Here is a 21,105-nt window from a genome sequence, read left to right as displayed (position 1 = left end):
TCTGAGCTGGAAGGAGAAGATGAGAAGTTAACCCCTTGAGCCATGTGGCCTCTTCAAGATCCGGAGACTGTACATATGTGAAAAAGTACAAATTAAGAACCTGTGTTCGTAGACAATCTGAACTGTGTTTCTGAAGTTTGTGCACATTTTCCTTCACTGTAATGTTATTTTACAGTTGTTTGTTAAAATGGTGAATAATTTAATGATCCTAAAAGTAACAGGTTTTGTGTGAGTGTGTGCTCGTGTATGTGAGAATTGCCTTATTTTCAGGTTGTTTTATTTAATGATGGTTCCCTGGACAGCATTCTGGCGTTCAGCAACCAGTATGGAATATCTGTCATTAAATCCAGGTCAGTCTTTTACCATGTCAGTCTTTCCTTTTTACTTGTCACCCATTAAATATCACTCAGTTCAATCTAGGGAAGCTATGCTCTGGTAGAACAGGAGTGAGCAAACTACCAAATCTAGCCTGTCCCTCTGTATGAATAGAATTTTGTTGGAATACAGTTCTACCCAGACAGCCTTCCTGACATAGTGTCTATGGCTGCTTTTGCACTAAAACGGCAAGGCTGGGTAGTGGTGACAGGGGCTACATGATCCACAATTCGAAGATATTTATGATCTGGATCTTTACAGAAGAAGTTTGCTGACTCCTGATTTAGAATGTTCCAGTGGATCCTAGATCATCCTGGCTGATGTCTAAATAGCCTGTGCATTGTAACCAATAATTCAGTGCAACACTTGTGCACTAATGTGTCTTTGGGATGTTGGGAATGTGTTAATGTTATACTGTTATACCAATTTCCAAAGATCTGTGTCTTCATTCCTTGTAAGAAGCAATCTGTGGGGAATTTTGGCAGTAGGCAGGGGGAAGATAGTCATGGAGAAGGCAGGCAGCCTCAGCTCCCATCTCTGATCTATAAAAAATGTATTCCTGAATCACATAAAGTATTTTCTTTCCCCCAGTTCTCGGAAATGCAGCTTAATGACTATAGATAATACTGAACGGAACTTATCAGCTAGACTGACCTTTTGCTCAAAATATTTTCTAGCTAGTCTCTGCCCATGGAGACAATGAGACAGCAGTTTGTAAGGAAGGGGTTCACAAGAAACAAAAAAGAGGAAGCGTGATAATAAAAACACCTTAATTTCTTTTAATGAGCACAGCTACCTCCTTGAGTGAATGTCCACAGCCCTTTCCCTGCCTAGCAGGGCCAATGGATGCTGGGTTCTGGTCCTGGAAGAAGGCCGTCAGTTCTGTGACTGCAGCATTCCTCCCCGAGCCTGACTATTCTGGCTTGAAGCAACCACCAGTCTAACTCCTAGTCCCTGGGAACCTACATTAAACCAAGCATTTGAAGTACTCGTTCAGTGTCCTGTAGGGACACAGCAGTAAACCTGGCCTTTGGTGCTGTACCGTGAGGGGATGCTCAACCTCAACTTCCAATTAGAGCAGCCCCTGTCCACGTTCCAGGTAGAGAAGGTGTATCTGGTCAACTTGGAATTCTCCAGGCTTGGTTAGTTTCAGACAGAGATTTTCTTAATTTAACATTAACTGTACAGTAGAATTACGTGGAGAGCTTTAAAAACAAACACCCCCCCCCAACCCCACCCCAAAAAACTGTTCAAGACATTGATTAATTGGTCTGGGGTGATATCCAAGTACCCGTGATTTTATAAAGTCTTCCCAGGTGATTTTAATGGGAATCTCAACCAGGGTAGAGAGGTCTGTAGGATGAATTAAGCACCTCCTTTCTTTCTTGGGGATTATGGTAGGTGAAACTCCTAAGCCGCAAATCCTTTCCTCTGCCTCTGTCAGAGGGCATCTGCCAGATGCAAAGGGTATTGTCAGATGCAGCAGGCTCTGCTGCCTGTCTACTCTTGGTAGGCCTCTGTTTCACACAGGCCTTCCCCAAGTAGTTAAAGATAATAAGTAAGGGCCAGGAAAAGTGTCTATCTTTGCTGTTCATCAGATAATGCCCCAGGGGCATCGCAGGCTGCCACTGGCCCTTCTCTGTATTTGCCAACCACAGACTGCCTGCCTTCCCTTCTTTCTGACCTTCATTCCCTGTCTCGGCTCACTTAACAAAGCAAAATTCCATTCATTTTCTTTTTCTCAGCTGTGCTTGGCAGTCGAATTGTTTCCTGAATTTTGCTGCTGGAGGGAAAGGGGAGGAGGTCCCAGCTTGAACAGACTAGCGTCGTGCTCTTGTCTTTTCCAGCCAGAGCTAAAAAGTGTCTGCAGTCCCTGCTGCGTGCCCCTGTTTCAAGGTCACCTCTGCTAACCCCAAACACATTCCAATGGTTTTCAATTTCCAACTGCCCTGATGGGATCCAGGTCACACTGTTCACAGCCCTCTGCATCCATTTGTGATGAGGTGACCTACCTCATCACAGCAGCCAGGATGCTCCGCTTTGGAAACCAAAGAGGTGGGTGGCAAGGTGTTCCATGTACCAAGTTGTCCTGTGCTTAAGAAGGTTGAAAAAAGGTATCAGCGTATGTGCATTGCTCAAGCTGGCATTCCCACATATATATTTGGAGGGGTTTCATCCTGAGTGAAAGGACTGAAAAGTTCCAGGCCCCACCAGTTGCTAGAGACTTAGGGATTCAATGGAAGAAATTCAGTGCAAACATTTATTCACAGAAGATACTCCTTTGGGATGCTTTTCCTGACCTATGAGGGCTGGAGTAGTTCTGCAGAGATGTTCCCATAATATCCGTACACACATTCCTGGTGTATGGGCGGTCTTCCTCGTGCCCCATAGCTGTGGCTTATTAAGAGTGGAGATCCTGAGAAGTTCACTCCATAGCATGCTGAGTGCGCATGTGCTGGTAGTGCTTGATGCTGGGGATACAGGTATGAGAGGGAGAAGCTTCCATGTTCTAATACTCTACGAGGGTGAAGGGAAGACTGATTCTGTCCCCTGCCTAACATCAAACCCAGTTTCTTTGTGGTGATAATTTTGCAAACTGTAAGTATAACCTTTGGGATTTGGCCTCTGGTTGGGTTGGGGGGGAGGAACTTCTTAATATCAAGACTTCAAATGTTATGCCTAGGCAAGATGGTACTCCCAGCAAAGGCTCAGGATGAAGTAGATTCTCTGCTGAGGGCTTGTGTGACTGTAAGTTGGGGACACCACTGCTGCAAATCAGGTAGTGTCCACTCGATCTGTCTTTGCGGGTGGGGAAACAGGGCAGTGTGTGACCTTGGAGAGGCTAATGAAGCCAGGGGCTGCTAAGGGATCTGGCTAGATGTTTCTTTTGTCAGGTCTGTCAGGAGGTGTCTGAATAAAGTGGGACTTTGATAGACAAGGACCACCTCCAGGCTTGGGCTGAGGTAGCTCTACTGCTCCCTGGGTTGACACTAATTGACATAGTAGAGGTCGTGGACCTCACCTCACGGCCACAAAGCCTCTGGACTGAGGGAACCACTGTCCAACTTTGCTGCAGCCTGGGCTGGGCACTATGGGTGGACTTGATCTTGGCCTTGTCTGTCCAGTGGAAAGATGCAGGTGTGAGGTATGGAGAGAAGACCTTACAAAATAACACACATGAAGGTTCTTGGAAGGTTTAGGGGCTTGTATCATAGCTCCTGGGAGCCGAGAAGGAGGAGAGAGGCAGTTGCTTGCATGCCTGTGTTCTCTCGAATTTCCAGCTCCTGAGGCAGGGGGATGAGGGGATGGGAGGCCATGGCCTTCACTTATCCAGGGACAGAGGGAGAAAGGAGGAACCAGTCCTGCCATCCCTTTGAGGGTGTGCGGTGCTGGGGAGAGGGCAGGGCATTCTGGTGTTCACTGTCTGCGGTCTGGAACAAGGCTTGGATTTTTCTGGGTCTCTGTTTCCCCTTCAGGAGGCATTACCTCTATTGATTCTCCCTACTCTAGTGTCTCATAATTATCCAAGAGCTTCACACCTACTTGGGGCATATCCATAGCTCCATGCAAGAATGCCATGAGAACTCGGCTAAGTCAGCAGTAGGTTCTGCAGCTCAGCTCATGGGATGTCAGTGGAGGGTGGGATCCTGCTCAGCCACCGGCCTTGGACCTCCACATTTAGAAGGGTATTATGTCCCTTTACAGATGAGGTGCCAGGTGCCAAGAGAGCTGGGGAAGGTCTAGGAAACCACGTTCTCAGCCTTGGCTTTGCACAAACAAAGAAATACTCAAGGGGAGGATTGTGTTATGGTGAAGGTTAGCTGCAGAAGTACGGGGTACCGGGGGACACGCAGCCAACTTACAGCTGCCCGGTATCATTGCGATGAACCTTAGAAATGGGCCACAACCTTCATTTTGCAGGTAAGGAAACGGACCCAGGAAAGTAAAGGGATTTGCCTAACTTTGATGGCAAAATGGAAAGAGAACCCAGAGTTTTCACTCTTATTTGAGGAAATGGTCTGCTTCTAAAATAAGGGAATCCTCTCTTCCCTTTGCCCTCCTCTTCCCCCTTCCCCAGGCCCCCCTCACCCGATTACTTTTGTTCCTGAACCATGAAGCCCCTGCCTGTCTTTATTCACGCAGGACCCCCATTCCGCAAGCTGAGGAGGGAGGGTTGGCGCTATATGGGTTCCATAGAAAGCTCAGGCAGCTGGTGTGCTGGTTAAGCCTGCCTTCTGCCCTCTTTCCAAATGTTCTCTCTCATCACCCACCCCACTGTTTTTCCTTAACAAATATGTTGGTAGGGCAGCCTCCTGGCTCTGTGCCTTCTCTACCACCAGGAGGCCGTGCTTCTCCCCACCCACTGCTCAGCTCTGCGTTCTCAGGCCAAGCTCAGGGCAGCAAATATTAGGTCACCATTACAGGTGGGTATGGAGTCCAAGTTTGTCTTGCTTAGGGGACACTCATACTTGGACCACCTTCACTCCACTCCCTAAAATCCTGTTATTCTGGTCCGAGTCCCTTCCTTTAAGAACATTGTCTTCCTTCCTTTCCTTCCTTCCTTCCTTCCTTCCTTCCTTCCTTCCTTCCTTCCTTCCTTCCTTCCTACCTTCCTTCCTTCCCTCCCTCCCTTCTTCCTTCCTTCCTTCCTTCCTTCCTTCCTTCCTTCCTTCCTTCCTTCCTTCCGTCCTTCCTTCCTTCCCTCTTTCCCTCCCTCCCTCCCTTCCTCCGTTCCCTCCTTCCCTCCCTCCCTTCCCTCCTTCCCTCCCTCCCTCCCTTCCATAACTATCGGTTGAGTGTTTGCTTGGGGCCAGGTGTGCACAGGTGTCAGTGCAGGGTCCCCGTGGTGCCCTCCCAGAGCCCACAGTCTAGGCGGGGAGACAAGTCAATAAGCAACCACGGTGGACAGTGACAGGTGCCTATCGGAGGGTCACTCCCCCGCTCCCCAGAAGGTGGGAGACTTCCTGCGGAGGTGCAGCCTGAAGCAGGAAGCAGAGCTGCGGAGGGAAGGCTGCCAGGGGACTGTGAATGTGCTGCAGGCAGGGGCGGCTGTGGTGCAATGCGGTCCAGCGACGGGTAGAGATGTGCTGGAAGCTGTAACGCAATCCCCCCGCCCCCCTCCCGGATGTGCTGTCACTCTCCTCAAAATCTGTGAGTCTCCTGGCCCCAGGGCCCCTGCTACAAACTTTCCCCTTCTCCTTACCGTGGGAATTCCAGTGTGTTCTTGAGCGACACAGTGGTGAGATCTGGGTTCTAGCCCAACTCTGCTACGGACTGGTTGGGTGACCTTGCAAAGGCACTTCACTTCTTGGGCCTCAGTTCTCTTATCTGTGAAATGGGGGGAGGGAAGGAGCCCACAGTTAAAAGCCGGAGCCTGTAGGGCCTTTTTTAGCTCTAAAATTGGAACTCCACAAACACTTTGATTTCCCCTACAGGAGACAAGAGGTCCTCCCCTGTATACCTACAATTAAGCAAGAGCTGTTTTGCCCACTGCTGAAAGACATGCTCCTAATCAGGGCTGGCTGCATAATTTGCAAGGCTTAGTGCAAAATCAAAGGTGGGCCCCCTGGCAGAGCATGAAGCCAAGCACAGGGCCCCGGGTCACCACACTGGCCACAGGCCTGTGAAGCTGCCCTGCTCACAATTACACCGGTGACTTCACACTCTGGCTGGTGGGAGGAGGAATCTAGATCCCAGCCCATGAGCAGGCTATTCCTACCTTAATGGCCAGGGTCCATGCTAGGAGGGCCAGCAGCCCACCTCGTGGCCAAGCCCTGCCACCACACCTATTTTGGAAGAAGAGCTGACTTCACTGGTGCATGTTCTTCTGTTTCTTGTGGAAAGACTGCGTATGGGGAGGTTCAGGTTTCTAGAACAGACTGGTGACTGTCCAGAGTTTGCTGCTGACCCCAGGGCCCCCTGCCCTTGGGGACAGAGTGGCCAGTCCACTTTTTGTTGGTCCTCCCTTCCCCCCTCCACTCTGTCATAATGAGCCTCTTTCATGCCTCGAAACACTGAGTCCATTCCCTGCTCAAGACCCCTGGGATCTTGGGCCATGGCAAAGGAAAAGGACTCCCCACGAACTTCCCCCAGAGACGCTTGATGCTTTAAGAAGCACTTGCTTCTAGCCAGAGGGACTGAGTTGTCCTCACCGAGTCACTTAAGGGAGTGGGAGATTTTCTTCTGAATTCAGTTTTTAAAAATAGGATTTCCTTATTTTTGCAGTATAAAAACTCTCTGGGGGGGCTTCCCTGGTGGCGCAGTGGTTGAGAATCTGCCTGCCAATGCAGGGGACACGGGTTCGAGCCCTGGTCTGGGAAGATCCCACATGCCGCGGAGCAACTAGGCCCGTGAGCCACAACTACTGAGCCTGCGTGTCTGGAGCCTGTGCTCCGCAACAAGAGAGGCCGCGACAGTGAGAGGCCCGCGCACCGCGATGAAGAGTGGCCCCCGCTCGCCGCATCTGGAGAAAGCCCTCGCATAGAAACGAAGATCCAACACAGCCAAAAATAAATAAATAAATAAATAAATAAATAAATAAATAAATTTTTTTTAAAAAGGCAGATGCTTGCTTAAAAAAAAAAAAAAAAACACCTCTCTGGGCACGACATTTTTTCAGGTTGTGTATCTAATTTCCAGAACCTTAAAATCTTAGCAGCTAGGTTTTGTCTTCATAAAAGCCTTTTCCCTCTCATTTTCTCTTCACTCATGCACTCATCACTCACTCACTCTTTATATAGTGCAGATGAAGTCATCTTTCTACCTCTAACCTCCAGTGTCACTTCTCCTCTTTTTCCTGATTCTCATAGTGAAGATCCAGCTTCTTCAGGTTCATCGATGCCTTGACATGATCTCTGAATTCTTTCTCGCTTTGTCATTCCTTCTGCCTCCCTGATTCCCTTCGTTCCCCATCTCAGCAATTCAGTTGTTTGTTTGTGCTTTGTCTGTCTGTCTATTCACCACCCCCATCCACCTGTCCATCGTGTGACCACTTTGTGTCAGGCACAGGACTAGGCACTGGGGACACATAGAGATGAATTGGTGAGTTCTTGCCCTCAAGAACATAACCGTGTAGCCAGGGGGGCAGAATATATGCATAGCAATTAGATATACCCACGGTGCAGAGGTGAGAAAGTGGGGAGCTCCGGAGGATGAATAAGGAGTTGAGAAGGATGTGGTGGCAGGAAAGGTGGGCAATCTCGAAGCAGAAGGAACACCATGCATTGGCACGGGAGCATGTAAAAGCGTGATATATGCCAGCAGCTCCCAGTATTATTGGCCTATTATTGGAGCATAAAGTTGGAGAGTCTGGAGATAGGGCAGGGATTGGTGGGAATTTAGTCTGGTGAGGTAGGCAGGGGCTAGATCTTGGGAAGGTTTTTTTTAAACTGAAGTATAGTTGATTTACAATGTTGTGTTAATCACTGCTGTACAGCAAAGTGATTCAGTTATACACACACACACACACACATATGTATATATATATATATATATATATTCATTTTTAAAATATTCTTTTCTGTTATGGTTTATGATGGGATATTAAATCTAGTTCTCTGTGCTATACAGTAGGACCTTGTTGTTTATCCCTTCTCTGTATAAAAGCTTACATCTGCTAACCCCAACTTCCCACTCCCTCCCTCCCCCTCTCCCTTCCCCCTTGGCAACCACCAGTCTGTTGAGAAGCTTTACATGTTGTCCTAAGACACTCAGGGTGATCCTAAGTGTCCTGGGGCTCCACTGAATGGTTTTACGGAAGAGAGTGACATGGTCAGATTTTATGTTGGATGGACAAGTCTGGCAACACTGAGAATGAATTTCATGGGTGACCCTCTGAGGCAGGGAGGCAAGGCAGGCAAGAGGTGATGAGGGCCTCAACCAGGCTGTGTTACCAGGGAAGGAGAGGACACATTTGGGAGGCGTTTTGGAGGTGAAATTGATAGGACTGAATGATAGGCTGGTGGGAGAGTAGGGGAAGGGACATCCAGGTTTCTGGCTTCAGAAAGTGGGTCCATGGGGTACGTGGGGTGCTGTGGTCACACTCAGGCATTGCCTGAAGTAGTGTCCATTCTGCCTCAGGCTGGCCTCAGCTGCCCCCTGTGTCCTCTTGTTAACACTACATAAATCAAGCCTTTATTTCTTGCCTAGATTCTTTTTTTTTTTTTTTTTGTAGCACGTGGATGGTAGGATTAACTCTTTTTTTTTTTTTTTTTTAAAGAAATTCACGTTCCTTTATTTATTTATTTATTTATTTATTTATGACTGTGTTGAGTCTTCGTTTCTGTGCGAGGGCTTTCTCTAGTTGCGGCAAGTGGGGACCACTCTTCATCGCGGTGCGCAGGCCTCTCACCGTCGTGGCCTCTCTTGTTGCGGAGCACAGGCTCCAGACGCGCAGGCTCAGTAATTGTGGCTCACGGGCCCAGTTGCTCCGTGGCATGTAGGATCTTCCCAGACCAGGGCTCGAACCTGTGTCCCCTGCATTGGCAGGCAGATTCTCAACCACTGCACCACCAGGGAAGCCCTTGCCTAGATTCTTGAAGAACCCTCTTACTCTCTTCCAATCCACCCTACACATTGCTGCCAAAGTAACCTTCCAGGGACAGCCAAACGAGATCTTCAATGGTTTCCCATTGCATAGTGAATAACCTCCAAGTTCTGTAGCCTGGCTACCAATATTTGTCGCTGGGGGCAGGGGATATGGAGACATGCTCCTTGTTCTTAAAGAGTCTTAATTTTCCAGAGAAGGTGAGGCATGTTACATGTGACGTAGTTAAATGTCAAATGGTCTTTGGAAGGGGGAAGAAGGAAGAAGGCAGAGTGTCTCCCAGAGGTGACCCAAGGTGACCCTGGTCTTTTCCCATCATCTTTTTCCAGGTGTATCTTCCATTCTCTCTTGCACCTGTGTTCTCTGGTCTGTCCACACTGGTCTCATAGTTGCCTGAGAATGACTCCCCTTTCCCACCTCTGTGTCTTTCCCGACTCCATCGCCTCTGCCTGGAATACATTTCCCCACATATCTGCCCGTTGAAATCCTACCCATCTGTCAATATCCAGCCCCAGTGCAAGGGCTCTATTGAGTCCCCTACCCAGATGGGACCCTCCAGAAGCACTTCACCTTTCTAAGGGCACTTGGTACATTTTACTGTGTACAGAACTTACCATGCCTTATATTTTATTGCTCCCACTAGACTGGGAGCAGAGAAGGAAAACTGGAAGCCTTAGGTGTCAGTCCAGCCTGCAGATGTGTTTTGTTAGTTTGAACTCCTTTTTTTTTTAAATCAAAATCAATATCTTAAAAAAATTATAGCCTATACCAAACATACAGAAAAGTACAGAATATAATATCATGTGTACTTGGGACCTATCACCAAGAATGAACAGATTGCTTCAGATACCTTGCCGCCCATTTTTTAAGAAATAAACTATTACACATGCAATCTGAGTGCTAGCCCACACCATCCCATTCCTGGAGCTGGTTTTCACACTGTTATTAAAATTTAGAATTAGTTGACAGTATTTAGAAATCAAAAGATTTCACATAAAAATTAGGAAGCTTTGCTTTCCTCGAAGAGTCAGAAGATCTGGTAACTTGGGGTATATTCCCACATGAGTCAGCAGGGACTCTGCAGCTGCCGTCTCCCTGACGCGAAGTATGTGCTCTCCAGCACACCACACTCCCCGCCAGTCCCTAAAGCCTCTTAGCTTAGGCTGCCTCACTTATACATGGCGCCTGGCTCCTGCAGGCATGTGTGTTTGCCATCTTCATGTAAAATCTTTGAAGTCAAAAAGCTTTTTTATTACTGGAACTGAACCACTAACTCACTGGATGACCTTGAGCAAGTTACGGACCTCTCTGTGCCTCCATTTGCTCATATGTCAGACTAGGATAATAAGTGTACCTACTTTTGAGTGTTGATTGAGAATTATTATATAAAGTATTTAGAGCAATACCTGGCTCATAATTCTGCTGCTTGCTAAAAGTCCACAATCTTTTATCCAAAACCCTTGGGGCTAGATGTGTTTTGGAATTCAGATTTCTTTTGGATTTTAATAAGGTAATAAGTGTATATATCATATACTACAGTCCATCCCAGCAGGATCCAGGTTAGCACCTTGGAATTAAACACACTGAAATCTCTGCAGGAAAAAAAGCAAGAATACACATGAAGTGTGATACAGACTTAAACTGCTTCATCCATTTTGGGGTGGGCCAGGCTGCCTAGAAGCATTCAGGCCCTCGGGGAGAAGGCAGGTCCCAATCCCAGAGCTCCCAGACTTTGTCTCTTTTTTGGATAGTTGGGTTTTCTTATGAGAGGAGAAATCGTGAGGTTGGTTTTTGTCATTGTTCTCGATCTGTTTGTTAATAAAGTAATTGAGAATTTTGTAGTTGCCCCGGGGTTTCTACCACAGCTGGTTCTGTCTTGCCTTCCTCCCGCTCCTTCAGGCCCTCTGCCGCTTTTCTGCGGGTCCTCCCCCAGGCCAGCCACCCAGCTGCCAGCTCCACCTCGGCCCTCTGAGGCCTGCTTCCTCAAGTCCATTGCCGTCTATGCTAAGTCTGGCAGCCTAAGCTGCCTAATCTCCCCTGGGCAAACCCTTCTCACCTGGCAGGCCTGCCTCCTCTCTTCCCTCCTCCCTCCTCCCCTGTCCCGGCTTCACACTCCTCCCCTCCCCCCGCCCCCCCCCCACACCCCCCACTGCTCAGCCTCTTCCCCCTGCCTGGACCACCTCACTCTCCTACCCAAGGCCCATCCCTCCTCCAAGGCCGAGCTGAGGTCCCACCTGCTCCTTGAGGTTTTTCCCAGTAACTTCAGCTCAGCTCCATTTTCCAGAGTCAGTATACACAGTACTTGACCTGCTGGCTGAGCACTTACCTGCCCTCCTTCACTCATTCACCTGTACTCCAAGCAGGCACCCAGGTGTGTGTGGGGCGGGGGCGGGGCGGGGGGGCCGGCGGCTTCCTTCTTCCCTCCGGGCCTCTGCTGCCTCCGTGCGGTGCTTCCCTGCATTGCACCTCGGGCCCCTGTGCACGAGCTCGGACCGCCCCGCGCGGTTCATCCTGAGCCTGGTGCCAGTAAGGATGGGGCTTCGGTGGCCAAAACCTTCCCAGGTCTTTATGCTTATTCAGCTGAGACCAACAGCCGGCCAGATCCCCTCTCCTCTTTCTCCGCTCACACCAACCCCCGTTTGCCCTCTGGTGACAATGCCACTTCCCTTCCCTGGGAGAACAGCCCTGGCGGGTTTATAGTTGTGGGATTTCCCTGGGCTAAAACACGGACGGAGGGGACTTTGTCCCAGACTCCACCACCCTCTTTCCTTCTTTCCCTATCGGTATAAACATATGCGGGTGTGCACACCTTACCGGGTTGGCAGATGCTGCCTTTTGTGTTTTGTGCGCTGGAGGAAGGCAGGAAGGGAGTGTTTCTTCTCTCACCTTGTCTCACCCCCTGGGGCCACTCCACCCTGATCCCTGGGTGCCAGATCCTCTGTCTCTTGGGGTTTTGAAGGTGATGGAAACCTGTTCGTTTGGGCCAGAGTGTTTTTCCCCTTTCTCCTTAAGAGTGAATGCTTAAACTACCTCCTTTGTGGTAATCAAATTCAACCAAATTCATAATCCGTACATTCCCTGGGTAAGAAAGAGGCCATCTGGGTGTTGGTCGTGACTCTTGTTGTGTCCGTGGTTCATAAAGACAGGCAACACCCTGGTCTAGAAGGAGAGAGCTCCCCACTCCCCGCACTGAGCCCCACACCACCCTCTCACCTGCTTCAGGTCACGTGGTCCTTGTTGGCCTGGCAGTGTTTCTTTTGACTGTTTGGTCCTCCAGTCGGTTAACGAACGTGTCATCATTTAAGTCCCCAAACATGTCTCGATTGGCCTCCCTTCCTTAGGGGCATTGAGAAGGATGAGAAGGCCAGTGGGGAAGATGGAAGGAAGGGAAAGAGCCTAAGGAGGTGAGGGAAGACAGCATGCAGTGTGAGGGAGAGGTGGGGAAGAGGGAGGAGGAGGAGTTAAGTCTCTACTTTCTGCGCTGAGTAGGAGGGTTTACAACTGTCCCCTTTACATTCCTAGGAAGCCGTGGTGCGGTTTCATTGTGTGATTTGAAAGGTTGGAACGTAGGCTTATGAGTTGCCAGAGTCGCCAACACACATAGATCCAAGTGCGTTCTAGGGACCTTCAAGGACACTGGCATTGGCAGTGGAGGCTGGCTGCACCTCTGCTTCTCCCTCTCCTCCCAGCTGACAAGGGTATGAAAACCTCCCAGATTCCCCCAAGGGGACTGTCCTTGGTCCTAGGGTGTCTCCTGCACAGGACCGGGCAAGAAGTAGGTGACCCAAGGGAGCTGGGCTCTCCCAAGGATCAGTACCCCATGTCCAGTGCTCTGCTGCACCGCCGACAAACCATCCACCACCCCGTCCCCCGTTTTGCTATAAATTTTGGGCAGTTCAGGCTACACAATTCAGCGGATGGATAAGGGTTTTCAAGTCAGTCCATCTGGGTTAAACAGTCTCATAGCAGTTAGCGTGACTGTGAACGAGTTTCCTTATTCATCAAAGGGAATAGTCATCCCTACCTCGTAGGTTTCTGGTGAGGGTTAAATAAGTGATCTATGTCGGTCATCTAATACATGCCTGAAACGTAGTAAGTGCTTGGTCAATCCTAGGTTCCCCTTCCCGACACTTCTACCCCCCCCAGCCCCGAGCTACTTTTCTAAATAGGAGGTGCTGATTGGGCGGGGTGGGGAATAAAAAGGTATGCAATCACATAAACCATAACTTCCTCCAGATTAGTCATTAAAACGTTTATTACGTTCATTGAGCTGTGTGAAGGAATATGAACTTTTAAAAGAAAAGGAATGCTTTTGCATTTAACAAAGGAAATGGAACTAACAGGCAAAACTCTAAGTTAAAAGAAGCCCAAATAGCTCAGAATCGTCAACTGAGACGGTGGCACCAGCAGCTGCAGCAAATCACCTTGTCTGGCCGTCCCCTGGAGGGAGGGTAGGGCAGAAAGCTTCCCGTTGGGCCAGTGACAGGGAAAGGTTTCTGGTGGAGGGAGGAAGACAGTAAGATGATCAAATGGTGATCATCATTTTATCAGATGATCATCTGATAAAAGGGAGGCAGGAGGACCCGGGCTTGTGCCTGTGTTGTTTGCTGCATGAAACAGGAAGGGGAGAGCGTGACAGGCGTCTCCTAACCATGCCCACATCCACATCGTTCTCACCCCCAGATCAGTGAGTCTTTGTTTTCAGGGTCTCCTTGTGCTGTTTCACCAGGGAGCCGACCCACTCCTTGGTTTTCTGCTTGGCTTCCTCCCAGGTGAAGAGGGGCTCGTACCCCAGCTCTCGCTGAGCTTTCTTATAGGAGAAGGTGAACACACTGTTTGACAGGGTTACCAGGTGGCAGTTGAAGGGGGGTCGATATCTGTAAATTGGACTGAGCAAGAAGCTCACTATCTCCAGCAGGAAGGCAAGCCAATACTTCAGAGAAACAGGAAGGCTCATCCCGGAATCCAGGCAGAGGCCCCATTCTTTGCCCAGAGTGTAATTGAGGTCATCATAGCTTTGGTGAGGTGTGCCGTCTGAGATGTAGTAGAACTGTCCTTGGATGCTTGGGGCCTTTTGGGGGTCCCGAAGGGCCCTCAAGGCCAGAATGTGGGCCCAGGCCACGTTGCCAACATAGACTGGGTTGACTCTGGAGAACTTGCAGTGATTTGTCAGGATGCCATTGTTCTTCAGGGCATTTTCCACGTGGGCAAAAAGTAATGGGCTCCCCTCCCCATAGATATACATGGGCCTTAAGGCACAAGTGTACAAGGTGCCACCATTTTTAAGAGCCCACCCATTAGCTCCCAGCACAGCCTTCTCGGCAAGCTTTTTGCTGTATGGGTATGGAGAGGACCATGCCGTTTCAAGATGCTCTTCTTCGTGGCCGTCCTGGATGATCTCCCTGTAGGAGTTGGGCCCAGCCACCTCTATGGTGCTGGTATGGATGAAGACTGGCACACTAGCCTGCACACAGGTCTCCAACAGGAGCTGGGTACCTGCCCACGGAGAGCACACCGTCAGTGTCAGGAAAGAGTCCAGAGCCAGCCATGCCATGGACCATGTCTGCCCCTCACCCTCAAGTGAGGTGGCTATTGCACATGAGGAGTGCATTCTTGTGTGTTTCTGGCCGAGATCAGATTATGCTAAAGCCACAGGACGAAAGCAAAAATGAAAAGAGGCCAAGATCTGGATTCTGGAGAGCAAGCATTTCTAGGCTTTTGGATTTCGTGGACCAGTGTACGTACTTTTAATTTCAGAAAAGGACAACGAGTTGCCACTTTATATTTTGCAGAGTAAAGAGATTTTAAAATGATCATTTATCCTGTCTACCACCTCCTTAAAGATAGGCTATTTTAACTTAAAAAATTAGGAGGCCATACTCTTAGAATAAAGACAGCTCTGGTCCTTAGGCAAAAGAGGACAGCTGAAGGATTCACATCACACACACACACACACACACACACACACACAGAGTTGTATATAGGTAATATATACTCTTAAGTACGCATTGAATTGTTCGTATTTTTCTCCTTTTTTTTTGAAGACCAATAAAAACTTGTCACAAGGACTTTTTTTTGAGTCACTGAGCAAATGATTGGTGGGTTCTGGGCAGAAGCTGGAGATCCAGACTCTGTTTCTGACTGTGTGTTTCCTACAAAGGCCACTGCTAATTGTGGCTGTGGCTTGTTTACCCAGGTCTGAAAAGTCGGGGTGGCAAAGCTTCCTTTTGCTTAGCTTTCTGGAGCTACCACTGGCCTTGTGTGTTGAGCCGGAGGAAGACGCAGAAAGGAGTGCACCCTCTGCTGGTAATATCTATCATGGGAGGATCTTGCAGAATCCCTTTATCTGGGTAGAATTTTAGCTCATGGAGGTAACCCAGAGCGCCTTCCTTACAAGAAGGAAGCAATTTCCTGGGCAAAGCATCATTTTTGGGTGGTATTTTTAAAAATCCTTTTTAAGGTCTTTGTGCAATTTGCTTTTCAGGAGAGACAGCCTCCTTTTTAAAAAATTAAATCTAGAAGCAGAGAAAATTTGGAGCTAATTTACCTGCAGAGGGAGAAATGGCCATGACTGTGAAGTATTTTCTAAACCTGTCAGTGATGCTAGTTTTAGTCAATGGAGGCCTCTAACACTTCTCAGGGATTTCAAATCCCCTGTTGTTGGGAGCCGTGGAGAGTAGAAATTATGAGAGGGGGGGCCGAAAACTCAAGACTGGTTAATCTTAGCACCCTCCTGGCAATATGGGGGTGACTGGGGGTGTGGCTAAGTTGAAACTAGAAATGGTCTTTCTTGAGACTGTGCAATTTTAGGCTGGAGATGCAAAAGCAATGAGTTGCTTTAGAAAAGGAGTCTCTGAGTAGACTAACTCTGGCAGGCAGGGCGTGGAAGGCAGATGGACTGGGGTGCTGTGGTCCTAGAGAGACTGGCCTCCAGGGGTCAGAGGGAGGATACTAAACAGCAAGCTAATAAGGGATTTAAGCTAATCCCTTGAGTGACTGTGTCTAGATTTAAAGGAAATTGGAAAGCCACAGTTCAGAAAGAGCCACCAAGTATTTAAGGGATGAGGATCTGAAGAGGGTGTACTTTGGGCACCTGGCTAGGAGCTACTCTTCAATAATAGATCTGGTAGTGAGCTGAAGAGATGGTATTACAGATAATGGGAAACTATTCTTGCTAAGAAAATATTACAGGAAGACAAGTGCTGGCTAATTCTGTACTGCCAGACCACTGTGAACCAGCTTTGCTAGTTCTCTTGTGAGGAATCCTTCTGGGGGGTGAGCGGGAGGGCTCTGGCATTCTCTTTACCCTTATTATCCTTCCTTTGCAGGAAGTCCTGCCCGAAGGAAACCAGTCCAGAGCTGTGGCCCGTCACTCCTAACTGACTTGGGGGCACCTCGTACCCCAGAGCTCTTAGTTCTTGGCTGTATGGTGACCCTCAACTTAGAGCCACACCGAAAAGCTAGCATGATGCCCAAGGAAGCACTTGTAAGGTCTGGTGCCAGCCCAGTGGAGACAGGAGGTGGCTGGATAGCAAGAGTTTGGGGTTGGAGCTGAGTCAACACTTGATTGGACCAGCAGAAGGGTTTTCGTGGCCTTTGGACTCACACAGGCGTGGGTTTAAATTCTAGCCCTTTCACTCCTCCCCATAGGGCCTTGGACAAGTCACTTAGCCTGTCTCAGCCCTAGTTTCCTCATCTGAAAAACTGAGGATGATGGCCTTGAATCTCTGTTGGTGGTGAAGAGGAAAAAGACTTGGTGCCCACCCAGCAGGTGTTCACTAGCCACTTATCCCAGCTTCTGACCCTCGCTGGCCCACTTCCCTTCAGCTCCGCCCCAGGATCCTGTACCTTTCACATTGACGTTCATGATGGTCTCTCGCTGGACGGCGTTCATGACGTCGATGACAGAGGCGGTGTGGATGACCACCGAGGTGCCCCGGCAGGCTTCCTTCAGGCACTGCTCATCCAGGATGTCTCCTTCCAGCAAGGTCAGCCTGATCTTGCTCTGGAGCTCTGTGTGAACAGGAGTCAGGTCACTGGAAGGCTTTCTGGATCTGGAAGATTCCTGATGACCCAGGTCTTTAAGGACAGGTAGATTGGGGGGGAATGAGGAGTGGGGAGGGGGGAACATCCCACGGAAGGACCCAGTCAACAAGGGCACAGAAATCAGAATGTGCAGCATGTCTTGGGAAAGAGCAAACATCTCTTTCCATCCCATCTCATTCTACAAAAGAGAGTTTGAGCAGTGAGGAGTCAAGAGTGCCTGGAACACAAAATTGTTAAAGAGACTCATGGGGAGTTTATAAAATTCATTAAGGAGAGAATTTGCATTTAATTCGGTAGGGAATGGGGAATCCGGTATAGGTTTGGAATTAAAGGAGAAATGTAAACAGAGTTGTGCTGCAGGAAGCGAACCCTGGCTGCAGTATTATAAAGTGGATCAGTCTAGTGGATACAAGAGAAAGCAAGGTGACTGAGGGATTAATCACACCATCTGTGCCACAGTTCACATGGGGAAGACTGGAACCGGGGATCCAGGAGTGGGAGCCAAGAAGGGGAGAGGTACACAAGGTTCGACTTTCAGACCTTACCTTGCTAGGTCCTGGTTCTTACTGGTGATGGGCTGGGAGTAAGAGTCAAGGGCAGCCTGAGTTTTTCCCACTTGAGTGATCAGGAGGCTAGTGGCGCTTATTAACAGGAATTTAGGATGGGCCCGAAGGATGGATTTAACTGAAAGAGCTCTTATTAGATATCATCAAAAGCAGATATCAACGCTGAAAATGAGCCAGCCACCGAGGGACTAACATTCTGGCCATCTAACCAAGGGTTGCAGAGATGACATCAGGGTCTCTGGCTCCTCTGAAGCCCGCGGGAAGTGGCACTACTGTCCACTACTGGTAAGATCATCACCTCAGATTAGCCCACGACATAAATGCCACACTACATACAGTTTGGATAAATAACCTGCACTTATTTTGTGCTTTTTATTTTGCACACGACTTTCAGCTTTCTGATTTCCTTTCACAGCTATCTCATGAGATAGGGATTCTGATTTCCACTTTACAGGCGAGGAAACCAAGGCTCAGAGAGGGTGAGGAAACGCCCAAGTCACACTTCTAGTGAAGACTCTAGCTTGCCCCCCCCCCCCACCCCGCCTTCAAGCCTTGCTTGCTTTCCCGTCACCCACACACAGGACTGGCACTTTTCTGGGGCAGAGTAAGGACGTCAATTTAAATGAAATTGGCAACGGACGGCAGAGAACAGTGAGAGAGAAATTCAGAGTGAAAAATTCAGGGCTGCAGAATTTCCTTCTTGGGTTATAACTTGGAAGAACCTTAAGCCTGCTCTCCTTAAGCCTCTGCAAAATTAGCTCCGCCCCAGTGCTTCCACTCCAAAAAGGCCACGAAGTGAGAGAAAGGCAGAGGAATTAGCCGCAGAGTGGAATTTTCTGATTGTGTCCCCACGTCTGCCCTGCCCCTCCCTTACTCTGCCTCTCTTTCAAGGCTAACTTCAGCAGACTGGCTCAAAGGAATTGCTATGCCCTGAAGCCCAAGGCCAAGGGAGGAAAGACCTCTTATCCATTAGTATGCAGGGTTGCAGAGAGAACAGCAGAGGGCGCTGTGGATGCCTCGGCGGTGGAGCCCTGGCTTCCTCCTCCAAGGCTCTGTGGACTTGGCCAGTGTTTTGCATAGACTGAATATGCAGTTGCTTACGTGGTGTGAGCTGGATTGGAGGCAGGCCCAGGGAGAAGCTACTAGACAAACTAGTGGTTAAGAATACAGACGCTGCAGCCAGACCGCCTGGGTTCAAATCCAGCTTTGCCATTTTCCAGGTGGGGGACCTTGAAGAAGTTAATTAACCTCGGCAACGTCTGCATGTTTGTGTCCCCTCAAATCCATTTGTTGAAATCCTAATGCCAATGTGATGCTGTTAGGAGTTGGGGGGATCTCTGGGTGGTGATTAGGTCATGAGGGTAGAGCCCTCACGAATGGGATTAGTGTTCTTATAGAAGAGACCCCAGAGAGATCCCTCGCCCCTTCCACCATGTGAGAACACAGTGAGAAGGCGTGGGCTATGAACCGGAAGAGAGCTCTCACCAGGACTTGACCCTGCCTTGATTTTGGACTTCCAGACTCCAGAACCGTGAGCAATACATTTCTGATTATAAGCTACCCAGCCTGTGGTATTTTGCTGCAGCAGCCTGAATGGACTGGATTCTTCTGTGCTTGTATTCTCATCTTTCAAAAAAGAAGTACGCTGCTCCCCATCCCAGAGGGTTGTGATGAGAAACAAATGAGTTGACACACGGAAAACACTTAGCGCCAGCGCCTGGCACAGAAAGAACACCATGAGTGGTCTCTGTTATTATCCTGACAGAGGCCCCTGCCCACCCCTGACAGCGCCTGACTTATTCACATTGGGGAGATGTTCCTCTTAGGTTGAGCATTGCCCTCTCTGGGCATAAGTTGTCAGACTGCAAATATTGCTGAGATGTAGGGATTACAAACGGTTGATGTTGATCGGTTGTGAATTTTTTTTAAAAAAATCAGAGATGCTGTTGAAGCAGAGGATAGAGGAAATAGGATGTTTGCAGAGGTCAGGGGAGAGGAAAGGAGAACAGAGCAGTGGGCAGGGTCCAGGAGAGCGGGCTGGGGAGGGGGGGCTTTGCGTGGGGAGAGGGGTCCTCTGGGCAGCCAGGGCCTGCATGTAGATAGCCAGTCCACTGGGGCCGGGAGGGAGGACAGGGAATTGGTTTGGGGGCGCCTAAGGGGGAAATGGCAGAAACTGAAGATTCGCTTTGCCAAGAGTCAGCCCTAGGGCCGTGTGATTGGAGTTCTAGTCTAAGCTCTGCTACCCATTAATCCGGGTAGCAAGTCGCTTTACCTTTGCAGACCTCAATTTCCTCATTGTCCGGATGGGTGTTACCCCTCTCCTACCTTCCTCACAGGGTTATTTTGAGGATCTGGGGGGCGAAACAGGTTGGAAAATACACTATAAATCAAGCTTTTGCATTGGCACCATGGGCAGCAATCTGGAAAGAGAGGCGTGAGCTGCTTCAGCAGATTCTGCAGTCACTGCCTTGTGGTGATGAGGAGAGAGGCGAGTGATAAAAAGAGATGTACAGGGAATCCACGCGAGGTGTGTCTGCACTCATGCTGCCTCTTGTTCTGTTTCTGGCTCCCTTGCTGCAGGCCTGTGCATGCTCTGCACTTCCCTCTCTCCTGCTCCCTCTAATTCTCTCTCTCTCTCTCTCTCTCTCACACACACACACACACACACTCGCTTCACCTTCTCTTCCTTCTATTTCACCATCACTGGAGATGCTCAGTGAAGCCACAGAAAGACCAGAGCAATCAAGAGGGGCGGGGACCCGCTGGTGGGGTCTCCAGGTTAATGGCACTTGCTCGCCCTTTGCAGATGGTACATAGCAAGTGACAAGACAAAAATCATCAGAACATTGAAGACTCGTTGACAAGGGAGAAAACTGAAACATGATTTTCTGGATGAGAAGAACAGAGGCTGAAGTGGCTGGTCTATGGCCACCCTCTCTAATCCTGGGTCAGGACCAGAATCATCTCCTGACACCATCTGTGATTACACCATGGTATTACCCCATCTGTAATCTCCTTTCTGATAACATGGGATCAGCCTTGATTTGACTACAACTTTCCTTAAGTTGCTAGACAAGAACCCCCTCCCCACACCTATGCAGGTTTTCAAATGGAGCTACACACCCATGACTCAAGTTCACTTACTAGAAAATTCCTCCCGAACTTCTGGTCTGAAGACTTTGTCTAGCACCCGGATCTCCTGCAGCTCCTTCTCCTCCACCAACAAGCGGACGATCCTCTGACCCAGAAACCCTCCTCCTCCTGTCACAAGGCAGCTCCACCCTGCCATGGCCAAACCTGGGCACGGAGAAACACTTGCCAGGAACCAGAAAACACTGGGGAGCAGTTTGGATGAGAGGATGACACAGGAGAGAGCCTAAAAGAAATGTCAAGTGATTACATGCTCATAAAACCCCACTGTGTTCCTTCTACTCCATTTTTGCAAAAATCCCATGCACCCCCTCCCAGGAGTAGCTGAAAGAAAATGAAAAAGCTCTAACCTGTTAGATTGTTGCAAGCCAGATGAAAGAGCTGGGTTCTGGTCTCCTGATCTCCCAAAGACAGGACTGAAGG

General features: G+C 49.1%; 1 protein-coding gene across 1 annotated transcript; it reads right to left on the bottom strand.

Moving 5' to 3' along the window:
- Positions 1 to 13,604: 13,604 nt before the first annotated feature.
- Positions 13,605 to 20,821, bottom strand: LOC137761249 (3 beta-hydroxysteroid dehydrogenase/Delta 5-->4-isomerase). The gene is made up of 3 exons (XM_068538159.1): positions 20,677 to 20,821; positions 16,769 to 16,933; positions 13,605 to 14,416 (listed from the first exon to the last, which is right to left on the bottom strand). The coding sequence occupies exons 1-3, from the start codon at positions 20,819 to 20,821 to the stop codon at positions 13,605 to 13,607; spliced, it is 1,122 nt and encodes a 373-aa protein (XP_068394260.1).
- Between the last annotated feature and the right edge of the window lie 284 nt (positions 20,822 to 21,105).

This window comes from Eschrichtius robustus, chromosome 3 (assembly GCF_028021215.1).
Source record: "Eschrichtius robustus isolate mEscRob2 chromosome 3, mEscRob2.pri, whole genome shotgun sequence".
NCBI lineage: Eukaryota > Metazoa > Chordata > Mammalia > Artiodactyla > Eschrichtiidae > Eschrichtius > Eschrichtius robustus.
This window is presented reverse-complemented; position numbering and strand designations above follow the sequence as displayed.